Source organism: Mesoplodon densirostris, chromosome 10, assembly GCF_025265405.1.
Source record: "Mesoplodon densirostris isolate mMesDen1 chromosome 10, mMesDen1 primary haplotype, whole genome shotgun sequence".
In the NCBI taxonomy this organism is placed as follows: domain Eukaryota; kingdom Metazoa; phylum Chordata; class Mammalia; order Artiodactyla; family Ziphiidae; genus Mesoplodon; species Mesoplodon densirostris.
In genome coordinates this window covers 64736495-64758923 of record NC_082670.1, presented here as the reverse complement: position 1 = coordinate 64758923, position 22429 = coordinate 64736495, and the positions used below count along the sequence as shown (strand labels likewise).

The window sequence follows — 22429 nt, the reverse complement described above, 5'->3', positions numbered from 1 at the left end:
TTTTTCATATAGATAATCATTTTCTTACTTTGAGTATCAAAAGTACTCTTACTGTATGTATTACCAGGAGTCTCCCTGAAGGCAACTGCAGAAGCACAGGAAGCAAAAAGCACCAAGGGGCTAGCTTGTAAATCAAGCTGTCACAGGTCAAGCTCCCATCAGTCAAGACAGGCTCCCTCAGCTGGGAGAACGGTTGTCACACACTGGCTACACACTTCGTAAAATATACCTTCCTAAGCCAACAAGGAGTGGTTGAGCTCTTTGGAATATAATTAGATCTGGTTTCTATATTGTGAAAAAAAAAAAAAAAGGTTTTTTAATAAGAACAGATCTTGAGAAGTTTAACAAATATCGGGGAGCATCTGGTGGAGCTGCCATCCTTGAAAACTTGCTGAACTGACTCAGACTGCAGGCCAGGCCCTGAGGAAGCAGGATCAGGCATGCGCTTTAATGCCTGACACGCTTTCCAACATTTGTTTAATTTTATAAGAAATTTATTTAATAGTGATATGTGGCATGCACTTTTTTTAAACTTCAATTTTTTAACTTCAATTTTTTTCTTTGATAAAATTTACAGTGTTGTCTGAATTAAAAGGTGCCATTTTAGAGCTTAACATATTTGCATTGGGTCCTCTTAGCAGTCATCCTATTGTGTGTTTGCTATGTGAGCAATGGAGTAAAAGGAAAAAAATAATCCCCTTCTGTTCGTGAATACTCATTAACTGTTCTGCCACCATCCCTCCCCCGCAAAAAAATATTCTGTTTTTAACTAAACTTAATTTCCATTCCAAGAGTTTGGAGGGGAGGGAAGGAAGATTTCTTTCCATCTCTATTATTTCTGAGTAGGTCCAGGAAAAGTCCCAATTTTATGTTCAGGAGTCTTGTCATGTTGACCTTGAATAATAAACCTTATCCCTCTGGCCACAAACATTTTTAAATCTGCAAAACTCCAGTCATGTCCCCTGTAGAAAACAGATAAAGTTCTAAATGGATGTTTTTGAAGTTGGACTGAGATTCTCCTGCGTCCTATGCAGCATAGTAGTTACTGCCTCTCTTTCTAGACCTCTTTTACAGTGAGTGCATAAGCCCCTGGACAAAAATATAAGGTCCCTGCGACCCCGAGCCCATCACTGGACCTCGTTTGCCAGCAGCATCCTGGGCACCCTACACTTCTCTGCCTGAGTGCAGTGCATGGGACTTACTGGGGAAGTAAGACATCTCTAATGAGAGCCAGAAGATTGCTGTCGGAATCGACATTTGCCTCCTCCTTGCCATCACCAACCTCCTGGTTCACGAGCAGAGATGCGGTTTCTGAGAGCAGCCGCAAGCTGAAGAGTCTCCACTCCACTTGAAAGAAAAAAAAATGCCAAGAACGTGACCACATGGAGATAGAATGAAAACAGAATGTGTAACCGATGGAATTCTCACTGATGTGGTCACACTTACCATTCCCGCTTTGAACCAAGGAGACCAAGGGTGGCAGGATATAATCAACCACCTAAAAGGAAAGACATAAAAGACTTGGTTCAAATCCCTGCAAACAAAAAACTGATATTGTTACCGAACTCAAGTCCGTGTGCCTGGCACACAGTGAGGCCAAACAATACTGAAACGTTGGAGTTTGGAGCGGACAAAGGTTTATTGCAGGGCCCTGCAAGGAGACGGGTGGCTCGTGCCTTAAAAACCCTGAACTTCCCGAAAGCTTTGAGCAAAGCCCTTTTACAGGAAAGGTGAGGGAGGGGCAGGGTTAGGTGTTGGAAGCTTCTTGGTGTCAGATCCTTTGTTCCTGAGGTCAGGTCATGATGTTCCTATAAACGTCCACCAAACAAATGTTAGTCTCTGTTATGACAAGAAGGGGCAAGGTCCCAAGGCTCAACTTTCACCCTCCGAGGTCCAGGCCTCGTTAAGAGGAGGGGTCCCTGCGCGGGCCGGTCACCCTGCCCGGGAGCGCTGGTCCAGCACCCAGCCCGGGTCCTCCCGCCAGTGCCCAGCCTGGCTGAGGAGGCAGATCTCAGCTGGTGGCGCCCTCAGGGCCAGGTCCCCAGACCCCGCCCAGCCGTCATCCCTGAGGGAGCCAGGCACCCAGGACCCAGCCAGCCTTCAGGCTGCCCAAATCAGGGGCCGGGTCCCACGCACTGCGACCCACGGAGACCACCGCCACCGCCATTAGGTCGTGGAGGCAGGAATGGGGGAGAGGTTCGCTGCTGCCTCAAGGCCGAGCCTGGACCGTGGGTGGCCTGGCGAGGGCTCTGGAGCCCTACAGGACACAGCCCGCAGCCTGCCCCCAAGGCCCCCAGCTCACCCACCAGCCCAAGGCCAGAGGGCCTGGAGGGCCCCAAGGAGAAGGCCAACCACGATCCGTCTCTCACCGCACTCTCTGCTATGCGCGGACCACTGTGAGGCTGACTGTTGGGGGAGCAGGACATCTAACCGCCCCACTAAGGGTCACAAGCTGTCACTCGCGCCCGCCCCACCCCTATTACAGTATCAACCACTACCCATGCCTTTTCCACTGACAGAATCATTAGTCAAAGGAGTGAAAAAAAAGCAAAAGCTAAATTTACCCAGGATTTAAACTCTGCATGACATTTAATAAACCACCAAGCTCATTTAAATCTGAAAAAGTCCTCAGGTCAAAATGACATTATGGTCATCAAGACAGTAGTTTATCAAAACCTTCAGAGTTTATGAAAGGATCTTCAGTATATAATACAAACTCTGTTTGGCAGGGGTTGACATTGAACCGTCAAATAAAGATATGTAAGCTGGTGATAATTAGTCAAGTTTAAACTAAACAACAATTAAAATGTTGGAGGAAAAGGAGATACATAATCCTCATGTTCTTGCAAATACATCAAAGCGCTATGACAAGTTAATCTTGGTGATTTTTAGAAATAGATTCCAAAGATCTAAACCCATTACACAAACCACCTCTATGATTTTCTAGTTATATCAGACAGAGCACAATCAAATATGGTTTGCAACCTACTCCAAAACAACAAATTTACCCCCCAAATGACAATGGATGATGAAGAAAGGACAAGTCATTTCCACAGTGTAATTCTGAAAACTACTATCTCATTTGGTGAACTCTTTTGGTGACAATAAACAAAATTCCTGTTGTTTATAGCTGAACTGATTCCTGATCCTAAGATGTGTATTTGCTCTCCTCACCACACTGACAAAAGGGCAGGAAAAGCAGCCCACGGCCCAACACCACCCTCTTTCTGTTCAAACCAATGAAAAGATACCCTACACAGGTAAGGATCTCCACACATGGGTAATGGTCCGTCAGTGTTACCCTGTTCTAGCTCCACTCCACAAAGTAAGTTTATACGTAACATTATATCTAGATATTTGTACCACAGCCCTAAGGACTAGGGATGTTTTGTTTACCCTCTTCCATTAAGTGACATCACATCACTCAAAGCATAGACATCAAGCTTCACTAAGGAATTTTTAGAACTCTAAAACTCCCAGGTACATCAAAAGCAAAAACTATGCAAAGAAGAGAAATATATCCCACTATCAAGCCCTATCAACACGTTCAACATCTATCTTGAAGGTTTAAGAGAGCATATTAAGAGAGGAGTGGGACTGAAATTATCTACATGTCCAACTCAATAAGTTTGAAAACCAACAATTAGGCATGGCCCAAAAAGCAAGGCTGTCAGAAGATGAAGAGACAAAAATCAATAGTTTTCCAATATGCCTACAACCACCAATCAAATAACATAATTAGAAAAAGATACCATTTACAACAGTAATAAAATTCTAAGGTATCTACGACATCATGACTTTCATAGAAATATATATATATATATATATATATATATATATATATAAAATATGTACAAGTATGACAGCCATCGATGGACTTCTGAAAAAAAGCTTGAAAGCTGTCACAACCATGCTCACAACAAGAAAAAAGACAAACTGAAAATCAGCAACTCTTCTCAGACATACCAGAGACTTCAAGTCACAGGGCAAACCAGCTGTCCCCCAGAAGTGAAAAGAGAGGCAAAGACAGAGAATCATAGCTTAACAGGAGCAGAAACCACCAGTGGAGCCAGCAGCTGGAGCAAAAACGTAAAGGGTAACTGACTAATTGCTGGTGTCTGAGCAGAAGAGAGAAAACCTCCTTCAGGCCCTGCGTGCACCTGCACCTGCCAACGGGGCGGGGGGGGGGGGGGGGGGTGAGGTGAGAAGCACTTGTGAAGTTCACAGCCCAGGTGCACATGCTCAGAAAAGGAATGAGACCAAATCAGAGGGGCTATGGAACCCTCCTCCCCCCACCTCACCACAACATCAATAGGGCCCCTGTGTAATAACACAGGATTACAACAGAGAGCTGCTTTATTATAAAGACACAGGCTTTATTTCAGAAGGAGCTATTAGGGAAACCCAAGACAACAGGAGAGACAAAATAAGGACATTATGGGGAATTTTAGCCTCTGAAACCTACAGCTACAGCAAACAGTAAACACAGTCTGGCTGTTAGCCAGATAAACATAAAACTTCACACTAACAGCTCATTGATCTCAGTTCATTTTACCTGATACATCATGCTGGAGTGAAATATTTGAAGTGCTGAGAGGGAAAAAAACACCACCCTAGAATTCTGAGTGAAATTATCCCTCAAGAGTAAAAGGAAAAATAAAGACTTTCTCACACACACAATAACTAAAGAAATGTTTTGCCAGTAGACTTGCCTTGCAAGAAATGTTAAGTTTCTCAGAAAGAAGGAAAATGACATAGGTCAAACACTCAGATCTATATGTTAGAGAAAAAATAAATGAAGGTAAAATATAGTAATTGATGAGAAGCCTCAGAGAGGCCAACTCTGTGCAAATTAATCTGTAATTCCAATAAAAATAAATATTCCAATGAGGTTTGCATGAACTCCTCATACTGATTCTATAATGTATTTGGAAAGGAGAGGGTCAGGAATAACGGAAAATTTTCCAAAAAGCATGATGCATATTTGGTTCACCTTCTCAAGTTTCCAAGTTTACTGTGATGGAAATAAACATGATGGCACAAGCAAAGGGGTAGACAAAGAGATTCATGGAACAGAACAGAGAGCCTAGAAACAGATACATATGGGAACGCAGTAAGTAGCAGATAGAGTACTACCAACAGTGGAAAAACATATAGACTATTCACTGAAGGGATAGGTACAATTTAGTTGTCTATTTGCTAAAAAAAATATCATAATGCTAAAAAAAAAAAAAATTACTGGAGGCTTAAAGATCTAACGGTTAAAACAAAAGCTCTTAAAGGAAAACATGAGAGAATGGCCTTTGTGTTATTAGAGCAGGAAAAGCCTTTTTAAATGATACCTAAAAAGTACAAACTAAAAGAAAATACTAACAGAGACTTCCCTGGTGGCGCAGTGGTTGGGAATCCGCCTGCCCATGCAGGAGACACGGGTTCGAGCTCTGGTCCGAAAAGATCCCACATGCCACTGAGCAACTAAGCCCGTGCGCCACAACTACTGAGCCTGCGCTCTGGAACCCACGAGCCGCAACTACTGAAGCCTGCTCGCCTAGAGCCCGTGCTCCGCAACAAGAGAAGCCACCGCAATGAGAAGCCCACGCGCCGCAGTGAAGAGTAGCCCCCGCTCGCCACAACGAGAGAAAGCCCGCGTGCAGTAACGAAGACCCAATGCAGCCAAAATTAAATAAATTTATTTTTTTAATACTAATAAATTTGACATTAAAATGAAAAATACTCGTAGAAGATGAGTCCTCATAAACAAAATGAGAAGAAAACCCATTGGCTAGGAGAAAGTTCTGCAATCCCTATACCCGACAATGGATGAATATGCAGAATACATGAACAGGAGGCCCCCCGAAGGAGAATACCTAAATAGCCAGTAACCATATCAAAACTACTCAACTCCACTAATAATCAGAGAAATGAAAGGCAGAACAAAACAGATACCAATTTACACAAATCCAGTTAGAAAATCACATAATACCAAGACTGGGGGAAATGGGTACTCACATACCACAAAAAAAATCAGTAAATCAGTATTTAACTTGGAAGAACAGTTTCACAATACCAACCAAAGCTGAAGATGAACACAGCATACAACTCAGCAATTCAGCTTCTACGTGACATATTTAAAAACACTCATTGCAGATCTGATTTCAGGAGTGAAAAGACAGTGAATAAATCATTACATTTATATTTCATTATGTAATGAAAACATCAACTTGCAAAATGATACAGGCATCGTGACACTATGCATCCTGTAACAATACCTATAATCTTAAAATACATACTAAATGTAAATTTCTGTATTATAAATATATTTCGTAAGTCTTAAAAGAAGAAATCTATTTAATTATAATATTATTTAATTTTTAAATTAACACAGTTTTCCTCTGAATAACTCAAGGCAATTATAATAGTATCCCAAGATGATACAAATTTAATCCTTCCAACTGAGAACGATCCTTGAGAAGAAGTAACAGGAGGGTGGTAATGGAAAAATAAAATGCTTTTTATAATACGTAAATGAAGACTACAAGAAAGTTTAGAACATTATTTGACTATTCACCTATAATTCATATTTTTGGTGAGCAATGACAGTTGACTACTTTATCAAACGAAAGCTACCCATTAAGACATGAAGTGAAAAATGAAATTACACTGAAAATATCTGCATGCTTAGCAAGTCAAACCAGGCAAAGGATATAAAAACTGAAGAACAATTTCATTAGTTTTATTTATACTCTATTCAATAACTACACAGACTGAAATAATAAATGGTGTTCAGGAAAAGACTGTTGTTTTTAAAATCCTAACAAGAAAAAGGAGACCACATATCTTTTGGTAAAATGTTCACTTAAAGTTAAATATACAGTGATTCCAGCAAAAAAGACAACATGAAAATAAAACATTTAAAATGTTAGTTACTTCGGAGATGAGAGCAAAGAAGCATCTTTAGTTCCTGGAGTAGCTGGTTTAAGGCAGAAAATGTAAAGAAAATGTAACAAAGGAAGTTAAAGAAAATAAACCATTTCAATAAATTCCCATACAAATCAGAAGGGTATCTGCTATCAACAAAATGCGGGGGAAAAAAGTCTGTATAACTGACACATCCCAACATTTACAAACATTAATTGTGTGTGTATATTATACATATACATACACACACAAACATAAAATAAATGATTTAGATGATCTCACAATATGTAGGTAAGGGAATTTTATCACCACCACTCTCAGAACTTAATAGCTACTAAGGGCCAGAAGGGAAATGAGCCCATTTACAAATATGTATACACATATGTATAAAGTAACTAACATTATATAAATTGGGATGTGGAGATAAAAGCCAGCGTTTCCTGGAAGAGGTTGGGATGTATTTTATTGTTGTTGCTGCCATTGCCTTTAAACTAAATAGCTGCCAGAAGTTAGATTTAAAGGCCTAGAGATCCATGCGATGACTTAGGCTTTCTTTCTTTTTTTTTTTTTTTTTTTGAGATATTTAGAGTAATTTACTCTGAATTTAATTTGAAAACATTCAGATGAGAATGAAAACAATCATCTAGACATACAATTTGCAAGATTCCAGTCAGAGATGAGAAAGGAATTCTAAATTGAGAGACTGTCTCAAGATGACAAATGAAGCAAAGTTCTAGCCTCAGCCTCCGGCCCCAAATCTCTGGAGGTCACACGTACTCGCTCACAGAAGGGGACTGCTGCAAAATAAAAGAGCAGCTCCAAGGGTGCTCGAAGTGATCTGGGGGCACAGGAAAAGGCTCTTGGAACCACAGTAATGATGGTTACTTGGGCCCAGGAGCAGGGCAATTTTTTTTTTTTTTAATATTCTGACAACTATATTTCAGTACAAATGGTTTCCTATATAACCTTGTGCATTTTATTTAATTTGCTTTATGCATTTAAAAACACCATTCTTGGGCTTCCCTGGTGGCGCAGTGGTTGAGAGTCACCTGCTGATGCAGGGGACACGGGTTCATGCCCCAGGCCGGGAAGATCCCACATGCCGCGGAGCGGCTGGGCCTGTGAGCCATGGCCGCTGAGCCTGCAAGTCCAGAGCCTGTGCTCCGCAACGGGAGAGGCCACAACAGTGAGAGGCCCGCGTACCGCAAAAAAAAAAAAAAAAAAAAAGGAAGGCATACAGGGATTTCCCTGGTGACTCAGTGGTTAAGAATCTGCCTGCCAATGCAGGGGACACGGGTTCAATCCGTGGTCTGGGAAGATCCCACATGCTGTGGAGCAGCTAAGCCCGTGCACCAGAACTACTGAAGCCGGTGCGCCTAGAGCCTGTGCTCCACAACAAAGAGTAGCCCCCGCTCGCCACAACTAGAGAAAGCCCGCACACAGCAATGAAGACCTAATGCAGCCATAAACAAACAAACAAACAAACAAGTAAAAAACACCATTCTTAGAAGGAGTCCGCAAACCTCGGCAGACTGCCCAAGGATTCCAGCATACAAAACACAGGAACAAATGAGTCCAATGCCAAGAACACCACTTGGCTGGGCTCAGTGGATTCTTGAACCCTTCCAAGGGTGGGCCACCTGTACAATATTTCTAGCTAATCCACACCTCTTGCAAAAAGGACTAATTTCACCAAAGGAAAAAATCTTTCTAACAAAAGTATCAAGATAAAGACACCTCACAAGTGTGAACTTCTGATCAGAGTCTTTCAAATGCTAACTAACCACCCCTGGAGGATGTATTCCTGAAAGTGTACTTCACATATAAACTGACCTCTCCTAGGACAGAGATTAAAACTAACTCATGCAGACAGACTCACAGACACAGAAAACAAATGTAAGGTTACCAAAGGGGAAAGGGTGGGGAGGGATAAATTAGGAGTCTGGGATTAGCAGATACAAACTCCTATATATAAAACAGATAAACAACAAGGACCGACTATATAGCACAGGGAACTATATTCAATATCTTGTAATAAACTATAAAAGGATCTGAAAAAGTATATATGTGTATTGTGTATATATATATATATATATATATATCTGAATCACTTTGCCGTACACTAACACAAAATTGTAAATCAACTATACTTCAGTTAAAAAAAAAAAACTAACTCATGCATATAATTTCACACCTCTTGTGAAAGGTTAAGTACTTTCAAGTAAATTACGCTAGGTTTCTCAAAATAATACTCGGAGAAACCATAAAATGACTTATGAAGTCATTTCACACTCCTCTCCCTTTGTATACATGATTTTTTTCTGCCTATAACACCCACTCCTCCCACAGGAGCCCATCAGGAGTTGATTCCTACGTGCCTTCAAAATTTAGCTCAAGAATTGCCTCCTCTAAAAAATCATCTCCAGACCCTGTTAGACTGAGTAGGGTTCTCGGCACGCCCCATGCGTACCACCAACAGAGTCCAATCAACTACGGCGGTCCAATCTTTGCTTTCCATATGGGTCCCTTCCTCTCAACCAACACTGAACCGATTCAGAGCAGGGCCTGATTCTAGCACCCTAGTGTATTCTCAGTGCTTCATTTAAACAGGTGTTTTGCAAAAGGCACTTATTATGAATATATGAGTAAACAAAATACTTAAGTGTTTTCTGTGTCCATTTTTTATATCACTGCTATACCTCTATTCATACTAATTTATCCTATTAATATGAATAGGATGTAAAAAAAAAAACTTGGAAACGTAAAAGGTACTTGTCCTATAGAATGCTAATTTCTCAAAAAAAAAAAAACTCATTTGATTTTGTATCCTAGTTGTCAGCTGCCATCACCCCAAACTTTCAGCTTTAAAAGGAAAACCCTTAGCCCTGCACGCTATAAGAAATCTAGTGTCCTCTCCAAGATTTATAGGAATGTGCAAGGGCTTATTTACTTTCCATGGTTCACTGCCAATGCTTGAGTTTTTACCTCACTGACTCTAGTATTTTATCTGCTTTTCACCTTCTCCTAATGTTTGCTTCCAAGAGTCTGAATATACAAATGAACAGTGGTCAGACTATTTATGACAAAAGGACTCCAGCCACAACCTCTGCAGGAAACAGCATGGAAGCCACATTGTAACAGCTACAGCCATAAGCTCAGAATGGTTAGAACTTGGACGATAACTGCCAGCCTCACTCTTTTTTGTACTGTGTCCCCTTTGACTCAAGACCAACCAGAGAAACATAAATATGCTCTCCTATCCAAACCACATAGGATGCTCTGTTTCTCATTAGCTTGACTCCAGTCCCCCCATGGCAATCAGAGCACACCTTAAGCCCTCCCTCATTAGCATATATTAAATGACACGCCCACATGTGCCATGACAGTTCCGAGGCCACCCATAAAAATCCCAAAAGTGGGCTGTGGCCCAATTCCTGGAAATCCCTGCCCCTTCCCCAAAATAGCTGGAATAATCCTCCTACTTATTAGCCTATGAAATTACTGTGCCCATAAAAACTAACCACCCTGTATTTTGGGGCTGCTCTCGCCTTTTGAGACAGACTGCTTTCTGTCTGTGGAGTGTGTATCTCTCTCAATAAATCTACTTCTTCCCTATCACTTCGTCTCTCACTGAATTCCTTCTGCACTGAGACATAAAGAACCTAAGCTTCAGGTGTGCGACTTCAATTAAAAGACAGTGGGTCCAGGTTCCAGTCTGAGTTTTGGGTGTGTTTGAATCTCACCTGAGGTTGTGCAGTTTCAATACCAATACAAAGAATGATTATCGATTAATCATGTTGCGTAATGTGTGATTCAAAAATATCGCTTGGGGAGTGCGGTCTGACCCATGATGAACCTCAACCTGCATTTTGAGAAGTCACATGAAAATGGTATGCTTTTTTTTTTTTTTTGCGTGTATCTTTTTTTTTTTTTTTACATCTCTATTGGAGTATAATTGCTTTACAATGTTGTGTTAGTTTCTGCTGTATAACAAAGTGTATCAGCTATATGTATACATATGTTCCCATTTCCCCTCCCTCTTGCATCTCCCTCCCACCTTCCCTATCCCACCCCTCTAAGGTGGTCACAAAGCACCGAGCTGATCTCCCTGTGCTATTTTACATTTGGTAGTGTATATATGTCCACGCCAGTCTCTCACTTCGTCCCAGCTTACCCTTCACCACCACCCCCACTGTTTCCTCAAGGAAAATGGTATGCTTTAATGACAACCCAATGCCAAATGGCAATAAAACAGATAACAGTGAAGAAGAAAAAAGGACAAAAACCTAAAAACTGTCTTTACCAAATCACTTCCAAGTCACAGTGAGGAATCTAGGGTGACAAAAACCTGATACAGCTTATGACAGAGAAACCCTTCTAACCCTTCAAATTGGCATGGTTTGCTCACTGGTACTAGGTCCCCTTGTTAAAAAGAAGAGACTGGAACATCTGAGACAATAGACTGAGAGCCCCTTTGCTGCTGTGGAGTTAGATGATTTGTTCATCAGTGCCTTCCCCTTCTAGAATCTTCCACAGAACTTATAAACAACATGCACACCATTTAAATAAATACCACTGCAACTCTATGCAATGTCCCTGCATTAATGACTTTTCTCTATCATAAAATTCCACCATTCATTACTTTTTTAGTTGCAGAGGTAATACACCTATATGGAGCAATCCAAGGAATTTTAGTATTTAATGCTAGTGGTATTGCTTTCTTAAATAAAGATATTCATATGTGCTAAAGGTCCTTTCAGGACATGTCATAAAAACAGAGTCGTTTTGAACTCTTTTTGAAAATGCAGATTCCCAAGTCTAGGGACTTTTTTATTTCTGTGCTCAAAAACTGGGTCCCTCATTCAAAAAACATGTGTCTGCATATGCACATTAATTACTACTAATGGTCCTCAATAACATGGCTCAGAAGAAATGAATGTCTGTGAGTTAGGGATGCTAAAGACAGCTCTAAGACATTCAAGCTAAACAATCACAAATGCACTGAAACATGTAAATTACACTCACGCTCAACCATATTTCATTTGTTCTTAAGCAAAGCCATTGATGCCCAAGATGATGGTTTGTTTATAATTTTAAAAACTTATCTTCCATTTTAAGAAAGGTTGAACATGAGATACTGAAGTTCAGCAGCTTTAAACTGTAAGTAACCACGTACCCACATTCAAATTTTCTTATTTCACAAAGAATAAAGCAACAATCTTATAACCTATGGGAAGTGTATTTCTAAACCTTAATAATGTATAATGAAAGTATGCTTTATACTCTTATGTTTGTAGAGGGTGTTTTTTTCTTAATTAAAAAAAATTTACTGATGGAAGTAAATAATTTGAAAATGGAAGTTTACTCTAAGCACTCAACTAAAATTCTTATTCTACCTTTGAAAATTAATCATCAGTTCCTTCATTTCAGTAGACCTTAAAAAAATCTGGTACATCTGACAGCACAATTAACATGTTCACACCAACTGCCAGTCTCCTTACCTCACACAAGGTACTGTCAGGTGTACAGGAAAAACATGCCTAGAACATGACCTCTACCACTGCTAATGGAGAGCAGATGATTCAGAATGCCCCTTTTGAGGAGAACAACTAACTATAAAAACTAGACCCAACACTGTTTAAATCTTCTTTACAATATTAAGTGCTTAAAAAGATGTTAAGGAATTCCCGAGGCCACATCAGGTTGGTAAAATTTCAAAAGTTTGACAATACACTATTGGCAAGACTGTGGAGAAACAGGCACTCTGATCACTGCTGGTGGGAAAGCAAAATAGTAAACCCATGTGGAAGGGACTCTGGCAGTATCTAGCAAAACTACATATGCATTTACCCTTTGATCCCACAGTCCAGGAATTTGCACGGAAGAGACAGCTCCAACAGAAGGAAATTGCACATGCACAAGGTTATTTGTTTGTGATTGAAAAGATTAGAAACTACCCAAATGTCCACACATCAGAGATGGGTTGAACAACCTATGCTATACACACACATGAAGGAGTGCTACACTGCTCTTATGAAGAAAGAGATGGAATAATTTCCAGTATCCATACTAAATGAAAAAGCAAAGGGCAAAAGAGAAAATATAGTATGTTACTTCTTGTATAAGAAAGAAAGGGGAAATAAGAAAACGTTATCTCTACAAAAAGAAACACTGAAAGGACAAGCCAGAAAACGAGACTGGTTACCTATAAGAGTAGGGAGGGTATGATGGAATGGTGACCAAGTGGACAGGATATATACCCGGGGGGAGAGGGGAAGGGAGTGATGCTGCTCTGAATATGTCTGTTTTTACAGTTTTTACTTTTGGAAGCATGCTAACCTTCTACATATTCAAAAAATAAAACCAAAAAGCATAAGAAGGGAAGAAAAGAAAACCTAAAATTGAAAGCAAATTGAAAATAAATCAACTATATTTCAAATGAATATTATTCAATATGACCACACTAAAAGGGAAGATGGGGGACTAATCCAAGTATTGACTGTACACCCCAGCCTTGCTTGGGTGACATCTGGGAGGTGGGGGGAGGAGGGAATTCTGCAAACAAATCCTGATTTCATGAGGTTTGTTTTCGTACTGGTTTGGGTAAAGCAATTCTGAAACAATTTCAGACATATTATAACATTAAGCAAATGAGGAAATGTGCTGATGTTGCTGGAAGCCAGAATTTTTACAAAGGAAGAAAGACACAAAAATATGGAATGGGGCAAGGCAAGAAAGAACCATGTGGGGATGAACTGGATTTGAAGACACTGGTGTGAACTCATGATTTCAAAATGTTTACATGTGTGTACGTGTATATGTAAGTATGCATACAAGTGTGTCCTGTGTGTGTTCATACGTGTACTTACAGGTATATATTTCCTAGCTCTGTTTCTTGGAAGGGTCTAGAAGTTAAGACATCCCAGGAGAGAGGAGACACTTAGCGCCCTGATGGTGGCCTCTAAAGCCATTTCCCACGAAAGGGAACCAGGGTTCCTCAAAGAAATGACTGATTCCGGAGCCAGGTCAGGTTAGTTACAAGCTGAGGCAAGAATGTCTTGCTGTGACACAAAGTAAAAACTCACTCAAAAAATGAGAGGGTAGGTCACAAGGACAGAGGAGCCAACTTGAAAGGCCAAATCTGATATAATTAGAGCACCAAAATAATTATAGTAATGAAGCCATAGAAAAAAAATAGGAATTTGTGGTAGACAGAATGATGGTAGACAGAAAGATGTCCACACCCTTATCCCTGGAGCCTGTTCATTTGTTACCTTACACAGCAAAAGGGATTTTGTAGATGGGATTAAGTTAAGGAACTTGAGGGGTTTATCCTGGATTATACACGTGGGCCCAATGTAAAATCAAAGGTCCTTGACAAGAGGGCCAGAGCCTGAGAAGAAGATGTGACAACAAAAACAGAGGTGAGAGAGAGAGGGGGGAGAGAGCGATTTGAAGGTACTACACTGCCAGCTTCAAAGATGGAGGAAGGAGTCACAAGCCAAGGAATGCAGGCAGCTCTTAGAAGCTGGAAAAGCCAAAAAAACAAACAAACAAACAGATTTTCTCCTTAGATCCTCTAAAAGGAACACAGGTAGGCTGACATCTTGCTTGTAGCCCCAAAGACCCATTCTGTACTTCTGACCTACAGAATTCTAAAATAATAAATCTGTGTTTTTTTAAGCCACTGAATTTGTGGTAATTTGTTATAGTAGCTACAGGAAACTAATAAAGAATACAAGTCCATGTCAATGATAGATACATACATACATAGATATGCTAATTCATATCAGTTAACTTCATTTAAAAAATAGGCTTAAAAAATAGGCTTACATTAAGCTCTAAACACTTTTTTATTAGAAAAAAATTTTCATATCTATGTAAACTTTTTAATATAACACAAAGATGTACTAATCCTAAGTATATAACTTAGTTAACTTTCACAATATGAACACACTCCTATTACTAGCTCCCAGATTAAAAAAAAAAAAAAAGGCACATCCAGGACATTTTGGACAAAGCCCCCTTGTAAACACTTAACTGCTCCAAGGGTATCCACTAACCTAACTTGTAACTGATTAGTTTTCTCTGTTTTTAAACTTAATGCAAATGGATCATGTTATTTCGTATTTGTTATCTTTGTCACAGATTAACTTTGTGAGATTTATCCATGTTCTTAAGTGTAACTATAGATCATTCATTTTCCTTGCTGCATAGTATTCTATTGTATGACCAAACCATAGTTTATTTATCCATTAGATTGTTGATTGGCATTTGGATAGTTTCCCATTTGGGGCTATGAGCATCCTCTGTATGTATATGGGTGAACATATGCTTGCATTTCTATTGAATGTATATTTATAGGTGAAATTGCTGAGTCATAATATATTTATGTTTACTTTCAGTAGCTACTACCAAACAGGTTTCCAAAGGAATTGTACCAACTTACACTCCCACTAGAAGTTTCTGAGAGTTCCATTTGCTCTACATCCCCACCAACTCTTGGTACTAACTCAAAAATTTAGTTTCATTCAAGTTAAACTACTCAATGTTTATTAGCCTCCAGCCTTCAGTTTAAAAACTTACAAAAGGACAGGCTTTTCATTAAAGAAGGTATTATGGCTTAGCTTAAAGCCATGGCTTAAGCTTTTATGGCTTTTTTTAAGTTTAAACATATTATATTTTAGGCAACTTATGTATATTACTGTTAGAAATTTCTAATAAAGAATCATCTTTATTTTCCCCTTTGCTATTAATAACATTTGTTTTTGAAACCACCATGAATGGGAACAAATTCTCTGTACAAACCAAATCATTATGGTATTTCTAACTGCTCTGTAAGCCACATTGATAATTTCCAACTCTGAGGCACTAAATGATCTAAACTATGGGAAAAAATGTGAGTTAAGTATTTGTGCTCGGCAAGAATTAAATGCATGTAACCACTTCCATATAACAAAGTACTGACCAGTACCCTTGAATATAGTTTGTGCTAACATTTCCAACAATGTGATACCCTTTGCAGTGCTGGATCTTCAATTTCATGTATTCCAGTCATGCTCAAGAAGAGGTAATTAGAGGATTTCCCATGAGTTACAGCATTAAAAAAATATTTTTTAGGAAGTCCATGAGTTACAATGATAGCTTGCCTATAGTAACACAGGCTGTCCTTTCAATGATTATTATGGTAGCACTTCATGATTAGAAAAGTAAACTAATTAAATGTCTAACTAAATATAAATATAGACATTTGTAAATATTGGATCTTAACAAATTATCCATGGGGTTACTGCTCATTAAGGAAAAGAATCAATAAGCAACACTTAAGCAAGTAGTATCTCAATGGAAGACTGAGAAATCATTGCTAAGAAAGTGACCATAACAAACAGGCTTTCTGGCAATAGTGGGTATGGTTATTTGGATTAATTCTCTCACTGAAAATTCACAATGAAAAACTGCCAAATAAAATATAAACAAACAAAACCTTAAAATATTTAAGACCTGAAAAGGCAGTGGGGGAGCTTTCCTACAAATTTCTGAATGAAAGCCTTAACTAGAGAGTTGAGTAGAACATATGGGCATGGAACTGATAGTGCTCTGGAGGCATTTACCAATACCACAAACACAAGGCTCCAATGGAGGCCAGTGGGACCAGAGAGACAGGGGTCTGAGTTCACGTCTGCCCAGCGTGTGGAGTTTGGGGAGTCTTCTACATGGAGCTGGGCACTTTGGGGCAGGTGTGGGGATGACATCCTCAGAGTTAGGAAAACCAGATCTAGTCACCAACCCCTCCACATAAATTCACACTCCTGGGAACTGCTGAGAAGGCTGCCCTGCGAAGTTATGCTCTCAGACCTACAGTCTCAGGAATTTTCACACTGGGTACAAATGACCATGGTCTGAGGTAGCCCTGACTGGCAGGGCCCCAACAAACATGAAGCCTCTTGGAGGAGGAAACATCCACACTAGGCTTGAGGGAATGCCCACAAACAGATTTCAAGTCCCATGACCAACACGCAGTAAACGTTAACAAGGTGTGCAAGAAAACAAGATGAAGTGGTTATGAGCAAGATATAACAGACACCACATCACAGTCTTCTGACACTTAAATTATGAGACAGTAAAATAACTATATCTAACAAATGTGAATAAACAAAGCACAAACTGGGAAATAACTATAAGGAACAGCAAATTATAAAAAGCAATACAGTAGACTGAATAAAACAGACAAGCAGAATTTCTAGTGACAACATAACTTCTACACATGAAAAACAACCAAAATTTAAAACATTGTGGATGTATTTGGCACCAGACTGAACACAGAAGACAGAAACAGAGCAAAATTAACCAGAATATAACACTGAGAGAGAAAAAGGTGAATATACAGAAAGACAGTAAGAAGTATAGAAAATACAGTGAGAAAGTTTAATATACACGGGATCTGAGCTGCTAAAAGGAGACAGAGCAGGGGAGAGAGAAGATAAGCAGAGATGAGGGTTGAGAACTTTGCAAAGTTGAAGAAAAAGGGACAATCCACAAATTCAAAAAGTACACAGAATCCTCAGCAGAATAAACAAAAAGAAGTTCATATTTAGTTACGACACAGTGAGTCTATAGAAACCAAAGGCCCTCCCCCCTCCACCCCAAAAAAAGTCTTAAAAGGAAACAAGGAACAGAGAGACAGATTATCTTCACAGGAAAAACCAACTATCAGTGAACTTCTCAATAGCAACAATCCAGAACATAAGATAATGAAATAGTATCTTCACAGTACTCAACAACAACAAAAGTAACTGCCAACCTAGAATTCAACACTCAGAAAAAATAAAATCTCCCTCAAGCAACAATGACTTTGGGACTTCCCTGGTGGTCCAGTGGTTAAGACTCCGTGCTCCCAATACAGGGGGCCTGGGTTCAATCCAGGGTCAGGGAACTAGGTCCCGCATGCTGCAACTAAAAGGTTCCGTATGCCGCAACTAAGACCCGATGCAGCCAAATAAAATAAATAAATATTTGGGAAAAAGAAAAAAAGAAACAATGACTTTATCAGACAAAGAGTTTGCCACCAGCTCACCCAAAGCTAAGGAAAACTGTGAAGGATGAATGTCAGTCAGAAACAAGTGAACCCAGATGGAAGGAGTGAGAAGTAAGAAAGAAAGAAAAGCAAAAAAAAGTAGTAAATATGGGGGCAAAGGCAAATGAACATCATATTATAGTAGTAATAATGAGTATTCTTTTATCATTTCATAACAAAAGGGAGTTAAAAAGAGAGAGAAACAAGACAGACTTTAAAATATCAAAATATATACATATATATCAGGTAAAAGTTACATATATATCATGAGAGGACTAAATGGAGTTGAGTAGGCTATGGCCTGTATTTTACTTAAAGAAAAGATCATCTCTTTTTAAGTTCAGCTTCTGCTACCAACCTTACATAGAGAAAAAAATAAAGCAGAAAAAAGTGAGCCAATAGAAAAGAAAGGTAAGAAGGTAGAAGTGGGAAAAGAGAAAATATGTATGACAGCGCTTGAAAGAAGATGGTGGAATGAATCTAAATATACTAACAATTACAGTAAATGTAAATGGAGTATATATTCCAGGGAAAAGTCAAATTAGATTTTTTAAAAATACTATATGATATTTATGTGACACAGATCTAAACATAAGGACAGAGAGATGTTGAAAGGAAAAGAATGAGAGATGACGTATCAGGAAGCAAGCAGGTATGATTATATTAAGCTGGGACAAAACAGATCTTAAGACAAAAACATTACTAGAAAATAAAGGCCACTTTACAATGAGAAAAAGGTCAATTTCACATAATGGCATAATAATTTTAAATTTGCATGCACCTAATAATATGGCTTCAAAATATATAAAACAAAAACTACAGAACTACACAAGAATAAACAAATTCATAATAGCCTTAAAGGAGATTTAGAAACACTTCTCTTAGTAACTTCTAGGACAAACAGACAAAAATTAATAAAGATAGAAAAGATTTGAACAAGATAACTAATAAATTTAACCTAACAGACATATAACTGAATACTGCACCTAAGAATTGCAAAATACCTATTCTTTCCAAACACATACAGAACATCTACCAAAAAATTTTGTAATGGACTATGAAGCAAGTCTTAATAAATTTCAATAGACTGAAATTAGAGTATTTCTCTAACTTCAATGCAATTAAGTCAGAAATCAATTATTTAAAAAAAAACAAGTGCCCATATGTTTGAAAATTTATTTATCTTAATAACCCATGAATGAAAGCAAATATTTTAACTGAAAGATACCAAAAATGCTACATACCAACACTTGTGGAATGCAGCTAAAGCAGTATTTAGGAGGGAGACATGATCTTCAATGCATATGTTAGAAAGGAAGAAATATTTTTAAAAATCAACTATTTATCTCAAAAAGTTAGAAAAAGAATGCAGAATAAATCCAAAGAAAGGAGAAAGGAAGCAAACAGAGCAGAAATTAACAAAATTAGAACAAAATTAAGCAAGCAGAACAGAAATTAATAAAATGGAAAAGAAACATATAGTATGTAGGAGATTAGCAAAACCGAACACTGGCTGGCTCTTTGATAAAGTTAGTAAAACTAAGAAACCTCTAGTTAGATTGTTCAAGAAAAGAAAAAGGAGTAACAGTAAATAGCAAATATTTTTAAAGGATATATTATTAGATTACACAAACACTAAGAAAAATTGGCAAGAAAATACTATGAACTTCTTTATGCCAATAAATTTGAAAAACTACACAAGAAAACCAAAATCTTGGAAAGACGTGGACAAGTACGTCATAAAAGATTATTCCCAAATGGCCAGTAAACATCTGAAAAACCACTCAGCCTCATAAGTAGTCTTGACTATACAGTTTAAAATTATGGTGAAACATCACTATACACCCATTCATTTAAAAGGCTGAAATAACAAGAATTGGGAAGAACGAGGACATGAGGTCCTGCAGAGCTGGTGTGAAAGTAAACTGGCACCACCTCTCTGGAAAACACAATGTCACTTTCTAGACAAACTGAGTTTGCATATTTCCTATAACCACTAATTCCGTTCCTATGTATGTACCCCAGAAATAATGCATGCTTATGTGAAGCAAAATACATAAACAAGAATATCTACAGCAGTATTGTTTGTAAATGCCAAATACTAGACATAGCCTAATGTCTATCAAGGATAAATAAGTAAATTGTGATATTTCATATACTCAGGTTTCTACAATGGGACACTATACACTCATGAAGAATAAAAGCACAAAGATACTTAACAACATGGATGTTACAAACACTGAGCAAAAAAAACCAAGTCACGAATACATACCGTATTGAAACAAAGAGCAAAAGCAGGCAAAATCAGCCTATATTGTTTAAGAATGCAGGCACAGGCCCACAAAGGAATGCACAGGCATGATTACTGTGAAAGTCAGGATGGTGGTCCCCTCTCCAGGGAGGAAAGGATTTGTGATTGAGGGGACTTCGGGGCTCAGAATGGTAACATTGTGTTTTGTTTTTCTTTTTTAACTGGGTGGTGATTTATTGAGCACTTGCTTTACAACTAGTCATCAAACTACACAGACTTTAATACACTTTTCTGTATTTTATATTTTATAATAAAATATATTGAAAAGAAAACAACCATAAAGAGCTGGTAGACATTTCCTACCCTCAAAAAATAATTATCCCCTCTCTCTTGAGAATGTATCATTAAAGTCCTAAGCTGCCATGTAAGAAGTCAGGCCACGCTGAAGTCTCCCTGCTGGAGAGACCCACAGAGATGGAGAGAGATGCCTGCAGAGTCCCAGCTGGAGGCAGACATGTGAGGGAGTGACCTTCAGATGATTCCAGCCCCAGGCACCACTGACTGGAACCTCCTGAAAGACCCTGAGTGAGACCTGCCTTGCTGACCTAAGTCAACCCCTAGAACCAGGAGAAAGAATACGAAAATGATTGCTGTGGTCCTCATCTTACCTGACTCCTTTTCTTGAGGGCTTTCTGCTGATGAGAACGTAGTCACAAAACTTTCCTCCCTCCTCTAAAGTCATCACTCAGCTCACCTAAGGATCACCCTAAGGCACAGGTTCTCAAATGGGGGCAATTTCGCTGCCCAGAAGACATCTGGCAATGTGTAGAGACCTTTTTGGTTGTTGCAACCGAGGGGGGCTGGACAGGGTGCTACCCTCATCTACTATGTATAGGGCAGGGATGCTGCTAAACATCCTACAATGCCCAGGACATCCCCCACAGCAAGGAACTGTCCATCGGCAAATGCCCATAGTCCAAGGTTGAGAAACTCTGTTCTAAGAGTCTTCGCTGTTGGTTACAACCAATAATCAGGCAAGGAGTAAGAAGGAGCACGCTGGGGGTAAGGTGTGGACAAGAAGGGAAAGAGAATAATGAGCAAAGGACCACCAAAAACAAGTCAACAAGAAAGGAAGGGATTCCTTATGTTCATCCTGTCAAGGGGCAACTTTTCTCAATGGTTATTTCATGTGAGGAACATATATGAACCAAGCATATGTAAACTAGTCTCTTTATATACAGAATTACCAAGTAAACAAAGAAGTATCTTTCTCCAAAGTTGCCAGAACTGACCGTAGAGCAATAGTCTTTCAATAAAACAGGATACTGTATCACTGCTTCAAAAGTCGACAGGGTGATCTTGATAAATTCTTGTGATGCCATCAGTCCTAGAAATACAGTTAATTATTATAGATGTTTATTTATATGTCCAAAATCATAATATCAGAATACCTCGAGTAAAGATGTAAAATGTCCCATGGTCTACTCACCTATGGCTCCATCTATGTTAGTTTCCCCTGAGTCTACTGATTTAATATGACTCTGTAAAAAATAAAAATGTTAATAGAGATTTTAAAATACCTCTGATATAAGAACCATGCACAGAAAAAACTGAATATATGATCCTATAAATGTTCACCATGATGAACTCCAGGCAGTAGGAATCAAGTGATTTTTATCTTCTCATTATATTTTTCTACAGTTTCTAAATTTCATGTGATAAGCAGGCATTAATTTCTTTATCCAGAAGCGGAAAGATAATATTTTTAGAAAGTCTCTTGATTGAGTAAATGCACAAAAGTCATTAGAAATTTTTTTTAAAACCTGGATAATTCTACACAACACATGAATGGCAACTGCAAATAAATAATATTTATATGACAGTTCTTAAAAAAAACAGTAACATTTTGCCCAAAACTCTATCATTCTTTTTTTTTTTTTTTTTTTTGGCGGTACGCGGGCCTCTCACTGTTGTGGCCTCTCCTGTTGCAGAGCACAGGCTCCGGACGCGCAGGCTCAGCGGCCATGGCTCACGGGCCTAGCCGATCCGCGGCATGTGGGATCTTCCCAGACTGGGGCACGAACCCATGTCCCCTGCATCGGCAGGTGGATTCTCCACCACTGCGCCACCAGGGAAGCCCTATCTATCATTCTTAATGAAATAACTCATGGAAGGCATTAAGTACT

At 38.9% G+C, this 22429-nt stretch overlaps 1 protein-coding gene across 6 annotated transcripts in view; it reads right to left on the bottom strand.

Annotated features, from left to right (window-relative positions):
• ULK4 (unc-51 like kinase 4) overlaps nucleotides 1-22429 on the bottom strand; it is a 535263-nt gene that overhangs the window by 326754 nt on the left and 186080 nt on the right. For all 6 annotated transcript variants that reach the window (XM_060110747.1, XM_060110746.1, XM_060110750.1 and 3 more), the window contains 4 exons: nucleotides 21733-21784; nucleotides 21536-21630; nucleotides 1447-1498; nucleotides 1203-1347 (listed from right to left, as the gene is read on the bottom strand). In XM_060110747.1, coding sequence (XP_059966730.1) covers nucleotides 1203-1347; nucleotides 1447-1498; nucleotides 21536-21630; nucleotides 21733-21784 — 344 coding nt within the window. The remainder of the gene's footprint in view (nucleotides 1-1202; nucleotides 1348-1446; nucleotides 1499-21535; nucleotides 21631-21732; nucleotides 21785-22429) is intronic.